The 15752-nt window shown below is 34.2% G+C and overlaps 1 protein-coding gene across 1 annotated transcript; it reads left to right on the plus strand.

The window, feature by feature from the left end:
* Nucleotides 1-730: 730 nt before the first annotated feature.
* LOC100376004 (26S proteasome non-ATPase regulatory subunit 12-like) lies at nucleotides 731-15706 on the plus strand. Its single transcript, XM_085502499.1, has 11 exons — nucleotides 731-863; nucleotides 4254-4313; nucleotides 4449-4577; nucleotides 5056-5163; nucleotides 7505-7609; nucleotides 7957-8112; nucleotides 8507-8641; nucleotides 9420-9532; nucleotides 10036-10210; nucleotides 10731-10808; nucleotides 13570-15706. Exons 1-11 carry the CDS (start codon nucleotides 768-770, stop codon nucleotides 13780-13782), a joined length of 1368 nt encoding a protein of 455 aa, XP_085358625.1. The 5' UTR covers nucleotides 731-767; the 3' UTR covers nucleotides 13783-15706.
* Nucleotides 15707-15752: the final 46 nt, after the last annotated feature.

Raw genomic sequence — 15752 nt, forward strand, 5'->3', positions numbered from 1 at the left:
GAGTTTGAATTGAAAAATTTATATACCGTAGTAATTACTGAAAATTAAAATTTTCGTGAATTGTCATGGAGATTAGTCAGCATACATTTCCCAGAACACTGGTTGAGTGCAGATCTTGTGATCTGTACAACGAAAATGAAATGTGAAGAAAAGTTTTATTTTACTATATCTGCTGTGCCAATAATCAACAAAGATGTTTTATTTTTGATAAAGCAACCTTAACATTTTATTGCTTTTTTTAAGTTTGTAAGACAAAGATAAATTCAATTCAAAGTAAAAATGATCATCAAAAGTTTAGAATTTCCAGTCGCTAAAGTCATATATAACATAGCTTCAAAACAGCAGTACCTACAAACTCGCAGATGCCCCCCCCCCCCAACCTCAGATGTATGTAAATCTCTTAAATCAAATTTTTCGTAGTGGACTTTCACTTTTGGTACAATGAAGGCATTCCCTTCATCTTTATAAATATTTATCAATTTTGCATTTTCAAACTGAAGGTTTCTATTGGCTCATTGAATAACATTGGAATATTTCCAAATGATGTCAATGCGAACTGTGCTCGTTGATTGGCTGGTTGTATTCAAGTTTGGCTAATTTGCATAGCAAAACAATTGTCAACCCTGCTTGCATGAACTGTATACATTTTTAGGAAAAGAACTGTGGGAGATTGGGTCCGCCCCAACTTTGTGACCTGTTTATAGCGCCACCTAGAGTTCAACCACAACCTCGCTTTCACACAAAGCAAGATTCACCAGTTTGTCAAAATGGCGGCCACCGATGAAGGTCGATTACAGAAAATGGAAGTTGATTATAGTGACACTGTCGACAAACGGATTCCAGAATGTGAACAGCTAGCTAAGGTAGGGGATGATCGTGTATCATAGTACACGTGCAGATAATTTTAACTGAAAATATTGCATAGTTTTATCGGCAGCTCCTTTGGAATCGTAAATACTTTCTGCAAGTCATGTCACATGGCCATACAGTATATTTTGCTTCATGTGTTTGTATATATGTATTAAAGTATAGTCCACGAGATAATCGAGTGATTGATGAGGAGAGAACATTGTCTCACTAATTTACCTTCATAAAACAAGATGGTGTTTTTTTTTTGGCAGAGCTCCAGAAGGAGTACCTACACTTTATGCAATTTGTTTTTAATTATGCTAATTTATTCATGACGTAGCAGTTTCTGTGCTCATGAATATTCATTAATTTGTGGGTCAATACATTTTAAAAGGGGCGATATATTATTTTTGGGGGAAGAGTTAGAAAGGGGGATTAGCGATCCTTAGGGGGTCAATACAAAAGAAGGGACCCATTTGGAGAGCAGCCATGCTCCTCGTATCTGTTGTTGCACGTGACCTACAGCTGTCAACTGTGTTCGTTCTTTGACGACTTCGACTGGCTTCCATGTGGAGTAGTATTCTTGTGTTCTGTTTTCCTGACTTGAGTTTTTGAATCCGCTGTTTATGATTTTAACGTCTTTCATGTCTTTTGTAGGAGTGTCCAATCCGTGATTCAAACTTGCGATCTTTGAGTTCCCAGCGCACTGTCTTGTCCACTGTACCACGAGTGTCTTCACACAGGAGTTAGGATTTAACTTAATTTAATTAATTAATTTTGGTGTAGACAACTCTCATTTAATTATTTTACACCATTACAAGTTGTTAAATTGAGAGAATAAATGTCTCAACAAAAATTTAATACTTAGTTTGATGTAAACAACTCGTGTTTGATTAATTCCCACAATTACAGGTTGTTAAATTGAAAGAATAAATGTGCGAACAAATATTTTAGACTTATTTTGGTGCAGACAGCTCTTGTTTAATTATTTTACACCATTACAAGTTGTTAAATTGAGAGAATAAATGTATGGACAAATATTTTAGACTTATTTTGGTGTAGACAGCTCTCGTTTAATTGTTTTACACCATTACAAGTTGTTAAATTGAGAGAATATATGTGCGGACAAATATTTTAGACTTATTTTTGTGTAGACATCTCTCGTTTGATTAATTCCCACAATTACATGTTGTTAAATTGAGAGAATAAATGTGTGGACTAATATTTGAGACTTATTTTGGTGTAAACAACTCGCGTTTGATTAATTCCCACAATTACAAGTTGTTAAATTGAGAGACTAAATGTGTGGACAAATATTTTAGACTTATTTTGGTGTAGAAAAGTCGCATTTAATTTACTTCCACAAATTACAAATTGTTAAATTGAGAGAATAAATGTGTGGACAAATATTTTAGACTTATTTTGGTGTAGACAACTCTCATTTAATAATTTTACACCATTACAAGTTGTTAAATTGAGAGAATAAATGTATGGACAAGTATTTGAAACTTATTTTGGTGTAGACAACTCTCATTTGATTAATTCCAACAATTACAAGTTCTTAAATTGACAGAATGAATGTATGGACAAATATTGACCATTATATTTGTGAGTGAATACCTGTTGTTTAATTAATTTCCACCTCTACAAGGTTGAGAGAATAAATGTGTCGACAAATATTTGATACTTATTTAGGTGTAAGAACTCGTGTTTGACCAACTTCCACCATTGCAAGTTGTTAAAATAATGAAATAAATATACTGGTATCATTGGATATTTGATTTAATTGTGAAACTTTCTAACAAAATGTTAACTGCTGGCTTCGAACCCTCAATCAACAATTCCGCAGACACAGTATAAATTCAACAACACCACAGAAGATATTCGTCTGTTGCCTGAATTGTTTTCGTAATATAGGGAACGCCATCGACACTTTAACAATACTTACCTTGACTTGGGTCTTGTTTATCTCTTGTCACAATCTGGAAACTGTTGAACAAATTGCGCGTCGTCCAGTTTAAGACGTTAGTTATTTTATTATTTATTCATTCAGTTTTGTATGGTGGAGTTTGAGAGATTTCAGTTTATTTGATTTACGTTTTTACGGTAGCTCTGAGCGGGACTCGAACCCACTGTCTTTTCAAGCTAATTTTGTTTTATTTTGATGGCACGCTTGTGTACCACGCCACGACGTTGGTCGTTAAGTGGTGTTCATTTTTCTAACTACTCCAGTGTTCCAATGAGTTAAACGGAAAAGCCAAAACGATTGCTGGTTTCTGATTGCTTTGGTTCTGGTGAGTGTGTATCTAGTGTGATTCAAACCCATGTCATTTGTATTGGGCGTTTTTTTTATTTCCCATGTTGGCTACGCCGTAATATGCAACCACTTCCCCGTTTTATTGTGATTTTGAGTGTTTAATGATGTCTTCCTCACCCGTCACGCCATGATCCAGTTTCAACCACACGGCCATTTTGCAACACAGTTCGTGACCCTCGGCGTCACCCGACTGACTATATGAGCATTCTGTTCAACTGTTAAGCTAGGATTTATTACCGTTATTATCATTATACTGTCACATGATTTGTTTTACCTTATGTGTAATGTCTTAAGTATCTTTATTGTAATTTGTATATACCAATTCGTATATACCGAGGAAACGACCCCGATTGAAGGTCATGTATTTTATGACGTCACCAATTCGTGTGTAGGTACTGCTTCTAGATCTGTGCCTTTTTTTTTTAAACAAATGTATAATATTGAACTGAATTTAGAAAGCATAATTTTGATGCATGGATATAATAATACATATACAGTCATTTTAACGCCACTCCGGTCTTTGAGAGGATAGTTCTCAAAATCGGCATGAATTTAAGAATGCCCCTTAGTTTTTGCCATCAATGTGCACGAACAAGCTTCGTTCTGTGCTGTATATACAGAATCACATTGAACCAAAGGGAGCCCAGGAACTATTCTCTAAGACAAGCCTAAGACAAACTGGTCAAAATCCCCCAAACATTGCCAGCAACCAATCACAGACTAGCTTAAACAATAGCTTTCCCTGACGATAATACTTGGCAACGTTATTTCCCCCATGCTAACTTGAAAAATCTTTTGTTTTTGTCTTGTTTCCGGTCTGTCTTAGAGAATGATCAACTGTACGCAGTGGATTTAGCCTTCCCATTGAGTCTGTGGAACACTCACCCAGGACAGGGGGTTGACCCTTTTGATGTTCAACCTAAATTAGGATTTGAACTTGGGTATACAGATCATCATTTGTCCGATGCAACAACCACTATGCTACTGGTGCTGTAATGTTTACCTCTCTATCTTCTTGATTTACTTGCTGAAAGAAATATTTATCACTAGATCAAGAAAACGTTTTATTTATTTTATTTTTTTTCAGGATGGAAAACTGACTGAAGCTTTAGAAAGTTTGATGTCACTTGAAAAACAGACGAGAACAGTAAGTGCTGTTCCTGGCTCCTGTCAATATTCAGTAGATGAAAAACATGAATCCAAAACATGATTGAATCATGAGTGTAGTCTTTGGATCCATAAGATCACAGACTAACATCACTGTTGTACTTTTTCCATACAGGCTTCTGATGCTCACTCTACTGGTAAGATACTGGTAGCTGTGGTGAAACTATGTTATGAACAGAGAAATTGGAATGTTCTCAATGAACATTTAATGTTGCTGACCAAGAAAAGAAGCCAGCTAAAACTGGTAGGTACAGGTGAAATTAATTATAACCATAAAATGGTCATAGATAAACTTCTAGTAGTTTTGTTGGCAGCTGATTTTTAATAGTTACTTAGGACAATGATTACTAAATATTATCATACACCTCGTATTGCATGGCCTCTTAACGTTATGAGAAGTGCGCCCTCACATCAGGGCAATAATTTCCCGTATCACGCCTGGCCCAGCGTGCCCGGTTTTCATCATTCAAAACAAAACGAGTCATTCTAAATTACGTCGTGTGTTTGAGGTCATGCTGTGGTAAAATTGTAATTCCACCTATAAGGTATATGATAACCTTTATTGACTAGATATGGCCTGTGTTGTCTTCGGTTTTATGTTTGGGCCACAAAGCCGATCCAGTTCATAAAGATTATCTACTATATATTATGATTTTTGGAATGTTAGCCCAAGAATTTGTAGTGTGTATGTACCTTGCAATAACTGGTAAATATTATCACAGGCTGTACAGAAGATGGTGGAGGAAGCATATTCCTATGTAGACCATACACCTGATATGGAGACCAAATTGAAACTCATCGATACACTCCGAACAATTACAGCAGGAAAAGTGAGTATACTGCCAGGCTGATCCTAATATAGCAGTTTAAATAAATTATTATTTAACACATGGCCTACTGAAAACCTCCTCATATAGCCATTATGAATGGTATTTAACAGCATCAATAGGCCTTGTGTTACTTTATAAGTATGCCTGTAATTTTAAATCCATGATGTCTATTTAAAATACAATTAACCCTCTTTTAGCCAATATATATTTTGTGTTATCTTACCGACACCATAAAAAACCTTGTGAAAATAGAGGGCATTTTTGCCTGATACCTTAAAATACCATAGCCATTTTTGCACATTGTCTCTTTTGGTTTTACATCTCCCGAACTTTAGATTATGGAATATTCCTACAACTTCTTGTATGCATTATATCTATTATGATGTCCTTTATGTATTATACTACTTTTATGAAATACACGAAAGGTATTTTTCTAGTCATCACTAAAAAATCACACATGGCTTTTTATGGATTGGGCCATATTGCTGTTGGTATGGATTTATGGTTTATTATGGTATCAGCTATTATAGACATTATGGTTTTTTATGGTAAAATTTGTTACACTTGGATTGAATATGGTAATTTATGGCATTTTATATGATACTTGATTGTGAAATAGTATATTATGGCTTCAGATTTAAAATTTTATGGTAATATATGGTGTCAGAGTTCACTAAACCATGTGTTACTATACCATCAAGATTTCATTAAAATTTGATACACAGGTGCAAATCTGTTTAGACTAATGACATATTTTTGCTTTTATCTGTTCAGACGTTTTTGTTTATCATATTTATACTTAGTTTTTCTTTAGCCAAAATATATCAGTGGTCAAACTGTAGAAATGTTCATTTCTTTTGATAAACAAATTCTTCTAGTGCCGCTAGTCTATAAACAAATGAAGATCATTAACATTTTCAAAATGACAGCTGTTTTAGCCCATAAAAAGTTTACAGTACATGTAAATGCTAAATCTGTTGACATCATTTTGAGTTTCAAAATTATTCAGAGTTTAACAGAATTTGATCGGCGCATTTAGGTAATTATATTTTTTCTCAAATAAAAACCTGAAGCCATATTTTACCATAACATGGTATTTTATGGTCCAATGATTTCCTTTCCCAAGCCATAAAAACCCATATTGTCTGGCAGAATACTTATTCCTTCTGAAACCATAAAGTACCATATTTTGTGGTCCTGAGGTTATGATAGAATAAACGTGTATTCCCCAAACCATATTTTACCATAACATGGTATTTTATGGACCAACGATTTCCTTTCCCAAGCCATAAAAACCCATATTATCTGGCTGAGTACTTATTCCTTCTGAAACCATACAGTACCATATCTTTAATTATTACTGTAGCCATATAATGCCATAAGATAAATGCCCTACGTTCTGCACAATCTGAACGCATAAAATACCATATAATTGATTTTAGACTGGAAACACCCCAAGCCATACAAAACCATATTTTGGGGGGTAACATTTTTTTTGGACCCCCCCCCCCCCCAAATTCAAATTCGCAAGTAGCATAGTTACTTGATAAACCATGACTTACTCTTTTAGGCAAGTTCACTTTTATCTCTGGTTTCATGATTTATTAACAAAATTCACAGCTGTCATGTTTATCGTAATTAGCATATTTTTGTAACCCTCCTCTAATCGTACAATTTAATTTATGTGTCTGAATTTCATGAAATGAGAAGACAATATTCTATTCTAAATGGAAAACCAAGTTTAATGTCAATTTGATTACTTAAAAGGCAGTACTTGACAATTAAAATTGGTTGAAATTACACAAAAAGTCTTGGCTAGTTAGTGTGAAATGTATGCTGGGAAAATAGGTGTCCATTTTTCACATGGTATTTTATGGCGTCGGTAAGCAGAGGGATATAGATGAGAACAAAATAAGTTGTCACTAGACAAATGATGACATTCTCTGTAATCATGATTTAAAGTTGGCCATGTTATATACCTGTACGTGTATTAACACATTGATGCCCGTAGTGCTGTATACTGCCCTTGATGTGGGGAATAAAATTAGTATAGCCTAAAGTGTGTTAACTTTCAGCTACAGCAACACATATGTAAAATGAAATGCTTTTTTCATCCCTCTCGCCCAGATATGTTTCTGTGACATACATGTAGCTGATACCTGGATCACTCTAAAACCCCCCGGGATTCTTATTTTTGTGGACAAATAAAATTCACCTCAAATGAATAGGAGTTAGTGTTTCACTGAAAAATTCAGGAACTAAAAACCCACTAAAAATAATGAAATTGAATGTTTTTTTATGAATGATAACAAACTAATCAGTACCTCTGTTGCTTTTGTAGATCTATGTTGAAATAGAGCGAGCCAGACTTACCATGAAGTTAGCCAAGATAAAAGAAGACCAAGGTGACATTACAGAAGCAGCCAAGATTTTACAAGAACTCCAGGTGCATAAGTGTTGAATGGTGATTGGTTACTTTTGATGTTCATGAATATATTGCCTATAGAATTGTTTAATCGTGATTGGCAATTGCAAAGTTCATGTCAGTGGAAGTGAGTGCAGTGAGATGATCATATTGCGTGATTTGCAAATAAGTATCGTCACTACCAAAAAGGGAGTGAGGTGAATGAGACCCAGTTATTTCACAAACTTGCATTAGAATGCGACTGTTTGATCATGTCGCAATATGCACAACTTCTTCAGTTTGTGTTAGACCTCGCATATCACACTACTTGCAAAACCCCATTTTATAAATCTTTGATGTAACTTAGTGTGTTCCTATCTGTATTTCAGGTGGAAACGTTCGGTTCTATGGAGAAGAAGGAAAAAGTAGAGTTTATTTTGGAACAGATGAGGTTATGTCTTGCAAATAAAGATTATATTAGAACACAAATCATTAGTAAGAAGATTAGTACTAGATTCTATGACAGTACTGACAACGATGTACAGGTAAATTATTGTTATAATTATATCTGGTTGAGTTAGTGAGTTAGGAAATCACTAGCATGGTGACAAACAAGTTTTACATCAATATTGTGTTGACAGGCAAGTTTTATGTTGTATATTGATATCATGTTGCCACGCAAATACTGTTTTGATATCATGTTGGCAAGCAAGTTGTATGTTTATATCATTTTGACTCATTGTATGTCTGTATCATGTAAGTTGTGCATCAATATCATGTTGACCTGCAAGTTGTATATCCATATAAAAACACACAGTTTGAATTAACTCCAAAGTGAGTAATGTTGTTTCCAATTAATCCTCAAAACCATAGTATATTAATGACTATGTGACCAACTGTAGTCAGTGATGTGTTGAGTGTGCATATTTCTATTTGCAGGAGCTGAAGCTGAAATATTACAAGTTGATGATTGAACTAGACCAACATGAAGGTTCCTATCTTGCAATTAGTAAACACTACAGAGCTTTGTATGATACTCCAATTATTAAAGAAAATAAAGAAAAATGGCAGGAGGTAAGATTTGTCTTAACATTAGTTACGTTCTCACACATCTAAAAAACGTTGATGTTAACACTGTTTTTTTGTTGTGCAAATTTTAGATAATATGCTGAATAAAAATTGTTGTGACAACGGCTTATTTCGTCCAATGAGAACACCACTATTGTTGCACATAACTATAAACCATTTACGCTGGAATTCATTTTTGCTGAGAATAAATTTTGGCTCTTTTGTATAAAATTTATTTTGACTGATTTGACTGTAGAAATGTAGAAAAAGACAGTATTTTTTTTACTTATTTTATCCCTTCAGCGAAAAGAGCAAAAATAAATCCCAGGTAAAATTAAAGTATTTTGCAGTAACTATCAGCTTATTCAGCTGAATTCTTGATAACTTCTCTTTGCTTCATGTACATACTGAGGCTCCAGTGGTTTAGGGCTTGTTTCCTATGTGTTCAAATATTATCAATCTTTTAATGGCTGTGTGTCTAGTGTGAAACACTCAAAAAGATTCTTGGACATGATCAAATGTTGTTTCACTGCCTATGCTGTCTGTCATCAGTAAATGTAGCCCCCCCCCCTCAAACCTTTGCAGTGAAGTTATCGCTTGATCAGAGTTTCATTCCAAGGATGGTTTCATAATAAAATTAATGGTGTTATCAATTATCATATTTACTAACAATTAAACAGATCCAGAGAGCACCCAGATGTCACACACAGTCTACTTCCACCCTACTTCCAGTAATGTATTACATGAATTTTGTTTTGACTGGTAATTGTTATCTTTATTACAGGCTTTCAAGTCACTACTCTTGTTTTTATTGCTTTCACCATATGATAATGAACAATCAGATCTTATGCATCGTATTAGTGAAGATAAGAATTTAGATGATATACTTGTGTATAGGTGAGAAGTATAAAGATTACATTAATTGTGTCATTGAAGGCACTTGTAATTTGGGATGTGGAGATCTATGTGCAATTTAAATTTGAACATTAATCATGTCATTGAAGTTAGCTAGTCATTTAGTGTGGTAAACTGCAAACAGCTTCTTAGGAAAAAAGCACTAAATACATCACCTGTTGACAAAAGGCAATGTGCAGCAAATGACACGTTACAATGCCCTGTTAAATCGCAAACCATTGCAGTGAAGTTATCACTTGATCAGAGTTTCATTCCAAGGATGGTTTCATAATAAAATTAATGGTAAAAAGAAAAAGAAACAAATGAATCCTGTATATAGAATAAATGACAAACCTGAGGAATGTGTTCATATTTTATGCCATCACCCCCTACCTGGGTATATATTGATGAACAAATGCATTTGAGCTCATGGTGATGTTTGCAGTATCCATGTCAGACATTTCAAAGTTTTTTCAAAGCTTTATGTGTTTTTTTATGTTATTTAGGAATCTGTTAAAATGTTTCACCACTTCTGAGTTAATGAGGTGGCAGCAAGTGTGCTCTATTTATGAAAGGGAATTGAAGGTTGGTAGCGCTAACAATCCATGCACCATGGTGTTTGAAGACACTGATGATGGTAAGAAGAGATGGGATGACCTCAGAATACGAGTTGTGGAACATGTAAGTTGTAAGATATGATACAGCAGGCATAGCTGAGCAATTTATTGATTTTACTAAAAATGGAAGTGATGAAGAAGTCTTGCATCATGAGAAATTTAGACGTTGAGATGAAAACGAGATATATAAATGTACGGTAAAACAGCCATTGCAGCATACCTTTGATGGTTCACACAACGTTTTAAAACTGTTTTCTATTTTCCATCACAGCAATGCTCAACAATATAAATCAGTCTTTTGTTTTATGTGTTACTCGAACTCCCAGTCGACTGTTTTTGTGGCATTGCAAACTCTCAATTGTCATTTTTTTTACAATTGCGAACTTTCAATCGTCAGTTTTTTTACAATTGCGAACTCTCAATAGTCTTTTTTTTTTTCGCCATTGCGAACTCGCAGCGACGCTTGCAATGGCTGTTTTTTTTCCATACATTTACATACCTCTGAAAACTGGACCCTGTGTGACCTTTCAAATAAATATGGTAACAAGAAGAGAAATAACTTGTATCGTCTATTGTATTTATAGAACATGAGAGTCATGGCTAAATACTACACCAGAATTACTACAAAGAGAATGTCCCAGTTGTTGGAATTATCTGAAAATGTAAGAAACACTTTTTTTTCTCAACTTTCAAATTATGATATGGTGTGAAATACAAATCTTCTTAGTTCTCGTCGGACACAAGTTGAAAATATAACTTTTGCTCCAGTTTTGGTGTCCGTTTGACTCGTAGCCATGTTGATTTTATTTTCAGGATTTGGGTTTTATGAAATTTAACCACCTGACAGCCATTTTGTTCATTAAAACGGAGACTATTAATTTGGGTTTGTTCTGTTCGTCCGTCCGTATTTACATGAAGACAATACATAATGTCTTACATGTGCGCGTCAAGTTACTTTATGATCGGAGCAAAGATGGTCGACTGGCGGCCATTTTGGATGTAAAATTTGCTATTTCTGATACCTAAACGTGTCCACAGCAGTTTCTCGGAGATGACTGGGCCGATTTGGATCAAAGTTAGTATGATGATCATACATATTGGGTTGTAGGTGCACGTCATTTTTTTCGTGATTCAAACAAATATGGCCGACTGGTGGCCATCTTGTTTTTCATGGTACCCATGCTACTTTATCTTGAATGCAAGAATGTTTCTGTTTAAATTTTGTACAAAGATATTATACCAAGAGATACATCTGCACCAACATGATTTTTGTGATTCAATTCAATATGGCTGGTCGATGCCCAATTTTCATGTAAAAGCGTTAAATCATCATTTTTGACTCCCATGTGCGAAGCACATAATGGGAATCTTTGCAGTTAGTGTGTCTGTGTGTGTATGTGTGTATGTGTGTTCCACTGCTATCTCAAGAACCATACATCGGTTTTTGATGAAACTTGGTGCATATATGCTCTGGGCCAATGTGCAGATTTGATTAGGTTTTGGTAAAAATCCATGCTCGTTAATTACCTAATTTGCATGATAATTAGCTAATTTTTAGCTGTTCTATGACTGTTCCACTGATATCTAAAGAACCACTCATTGGATTTTGATGAAACTTGGTACATAGATGCTCTGAACATATGCGCAGATTTGATTAGTTTTTCGTAAAAATCCGTGCATATTAATTTCCTAATTTGCATGATAATTAGCTGATTTTTAGCTGTTCCATGATTGTTCCACTGATATCTAAACAACCACTCATTGGATTTTGATGAAACTTTGTACATACATGCTCTGAACTAATGCTAGGTTTTGATTAGTTTTTGGTAATAATCCGTGGATACTAATTACCTAATTTGCATAATGATTAGTCAATTTTCGGTTTTTCCACTGATATCTCAAGTACTAATCATCACATTTCAATGAAACTTGGTACATAGATGTCATATGACACTGCACAGACCTGATAGTTTTTATGGTAATATCAGTACATATTAATTACCTAATTTACATAATTAATTAATTTTCAGCATTTGATACAAGTAGTGAGCATTACATTTCAATGAAACTTGGTACTTACATACTCAAGGACTATGCAGAGATTGTTTCCGATAAATATTTGTGCATATTAATCACCTAATTTGCATAATCAGTTAATTTTCAGTTTTTCACGGGTACATAGATCCTTTAGGAATATGCAGAGACTTGTTTAGTTTTAGGGTAAATAATTGTGCATATTAATTAACTAATTTGCATAATTAATTCTCAGCTTTTCTACTGATATCTAAAGTACTAATCATCACATTTCAATGAATCTAGAATTATGCAGACCCAATTAGTTTCCGGTAAATATTTGTGCATATTAATCACCTAATTTGCATAATTAACCAACTTTCACACTGATATCTCAGGTATTAAACATCACATATCAATGAATGTACATGGATGCTATAGGACAATAGACAGACCTGGATAATTGTGGGTTAAAATCTGTACATATTAATTACCTAATTTGCATAATTAACCAATTTTAAGCTTTCACACTGATATCTAAAGTACTAATTATTCCATTTCAATGAAACTTAGTACAAAGATGCTCTAGGACAATGTACAAACCTAATTAGTTTGGGGTAAAAATCTGTTCATATTAATTCCCTAATAAGCATAATAATTCATAATTTTTTGGTTCTAATCACATTTCAATTAAACTTGGAAACATAGATTTTCTGTTACATTGCGCAGACCTCATTAGTTTTACACTCAAATCTGTTCATATTAATTTTCTGATTTGCATAATTAGTTTTCAGCTAAGTAATTTCGAATTATATTTAATGTGTCTCCAATACTCTCAGCACATGGGAGTTCTTTCTAAGCTTTCTTTGATTTTACATGTTTCAGCTTAAGTTTTGTACAAAGACAGTATACCAATAGATGAACATTATTTTTGTAATTTGATTCAATATGACTGCCCAATGTCCAATTCTCGTGTAAAAGCACTAAATCATAATTTTTTACAAATCCATCTCAATCTAATCTCAATGACTTCATCAGCATCAAATTGTATGTCAGATCACAAAATTTTGAACAAGGACTGTGTCATTAACAATGACTTGTTACTTGTCATCTCCCTTCTCTCTGCCATGCTTAGCAGATTCTGTTTAAATTTGGTACAAAGGCAAAATCTTGTTTGTCCCAATACAATTGTCTTGACATTATTTCCTTTCCCCTTTGTGTTCTCTAGTAGAAGGCTGCTTGTTTCAGATACTAGTTTCTGACTAGTCTGCAAATGAGACATCAAAATACATGCATTCATTTCGCAGTGTGATTCATAATAACCTGAACAGATTTCATGGTTTCATCCATTCTAATGTAATGATTTGTGTTTCCGTGACTGTCAATTCATGTTTTATATTTTCATTTCAGGAAACTGAGGAGTTTTTATCCAATCTAGTGGTAAACAAAACTGTGTATGCACGCATAGACAGACTGGAAGGTATCGTCAATTTTTCACAGCACAAGGACCCTAATGATATTCTAAATGAATGGTCTTATAATCTGACACAGCTAATGCAGTTAGTCAACAAAACCACACATCTCATCAACAAAGAAGAAATGGTCCATCAATTCCACCAGTGATGAACTCAACCCGAACTAGCTCAACTTCCAGTAACTATTTCTCTTCACTGTTGCATCAGAAACTATTATCATTTCACCTGCTCGCTTTCTTTATTATGTGTTATAGCAAAAATATTGTTCAGAGTTTGTAAGCAATGTCAAAATGACATTTTTGTACTAATCATTTTCAGACGGGAAAGGTAATTTGTATATTTCAACATTTATTAGAAACTCTCGCGATGTGTAATTTCTTTTAATAGTACCATGAATCCTACCATATTTGCTCTTTTAGAAGTGAAATTGTTAGCTTTAATTTGCAAGCAAATTTTATTTCAAATGTGATGTGGACTGTTTGAACAGTTCATGTTTGTACTTCTTAATAGCAAATGTGTTACTGATTCTAAATTAGAAAGTGTAACATAATGGTTTTATTTATTGTCATAGTCCTATCATTGTAGACTATAAACAGAGTATACAAATAGTGTGATAAACGCCATTCTTAAGGTACTGCGCTGATAATGGTTGTCATGTGTTGGCAGATAGTTTAATAAAAACCTCCATACGCACCTACTGGTATGACATGGTATTGTATAAAACACGTCACCTGTAATGTAATATAACCATCCTACAACAGTAATTTTTGTTCGTACTTGAGATTCAGTGTCATATAGTCCCTAAGCTTACCATGATACTGACAGGATTTCAGGGGGACACCACTAGTTGAGTCTAATCTTACAATGTTACTGGGTGAACAGTTGACAAACTAAGTGTGTAAACAACATGAACAGTGCCACACGATTCTAAGTTTTTGGAAGAATGGTCGACTAGCAATGGACAATTTATTACATCGTTGCGTGTTTATATTTACATCAAGTTGAAGTGAGATGTCTATCCTTATCAACAGTCTACATGCCATTTGTTTTTTTAGTTTGGCAACATATGATGTTATGACTGTCGCATGTTTGGAGTTTCATGTTTACAAAGCTTTACCACAATATACTTGATTAACTGAAGGGAGTTGCTCTGATTACAATAAATGTCAATTTTGTTAATGTCTTGCATCCTTTAGTAATTGTGACAATGAGCACTATAAACCCCCATGCCCACCCAATAAATAAACGAGAGCTTAGTCGTCCCCACAGGTATAGGTTCCAGTTTTAGGGTTGCTTAGTATTTAAACCGAGGATGAGAATAGGCCGACAAAGTCTTGTATATTATACTATTTTGTTAACAATAGTTTGTTTATTAAACTATGATTGAGAATTTGTTTGTCATCGTTTTTTAGTCCCAGTTTGAAAATGAAAAGTCTGAAAATGACCTTTGTGCGTCTGTACATGCATCTGTTTGCCCACACCTGTATCTCAGACATGTCTGGGCTGATTTTATTTAAATATCATACCAGCCATTTTAGTGCTAAAAATTCATCAAAATCAAGCATTTCTGCCACTCTGAAACCGGATCTCAGTCTAATACTAGTAATTGTTTCTTTATGCATGTCATTTTTTCAGATCTGATTGAAAATGGGTGACTGCAGCAATTTTTTTCAAACATACAGTTTCAGGGTCCTATCTCTGACATGCTTTAATTAAAGAATTCAAAATTGACGTGTGCATCACACATGTACATAAGCACATGCATTTGTTTCTTAATCTAATTCAAGATGGCCGAATGGCAGCCATTTTAGTGCAAAATTCATCTAAATAGAGCATTTCTGCTATGACATATTTCATTGAAATTTGGCATGTCCGTTAAACATTATGGTTTTTGATGCACATCTTGTCTTTTTCCCCTTTTTCAAAATGGCTGACTAATTGTCATTTTGTTTTTTACAACTGCATTTTTTGGAGTCAATTTTGGCAACATTGCTGGGACCGGTTATGTTCAAACTTTACACATGCATTATGAATATCATGGGCAGAATAAAGGAAAGAATCTAACAAGTAAACTGGGTTCGCTGGATGAGGATTTTTCATTGAGTCTGGATGGATGGA

Source organism: Saccoglossus kowalevskii, chromosome 8, assembly GCF_978046115.1.
Source record: "Saccoglossus kowalevskii chromosome 8, keSacKowa6.1, whole genome shotgun sequence".
Classification (NCBI taxonomy): Eukaryota; Metazoa; Hemichordata; class Enteropneusta; family Harrimaniidae; genus Saccoglossus; species Saccoglossus kowalevskii.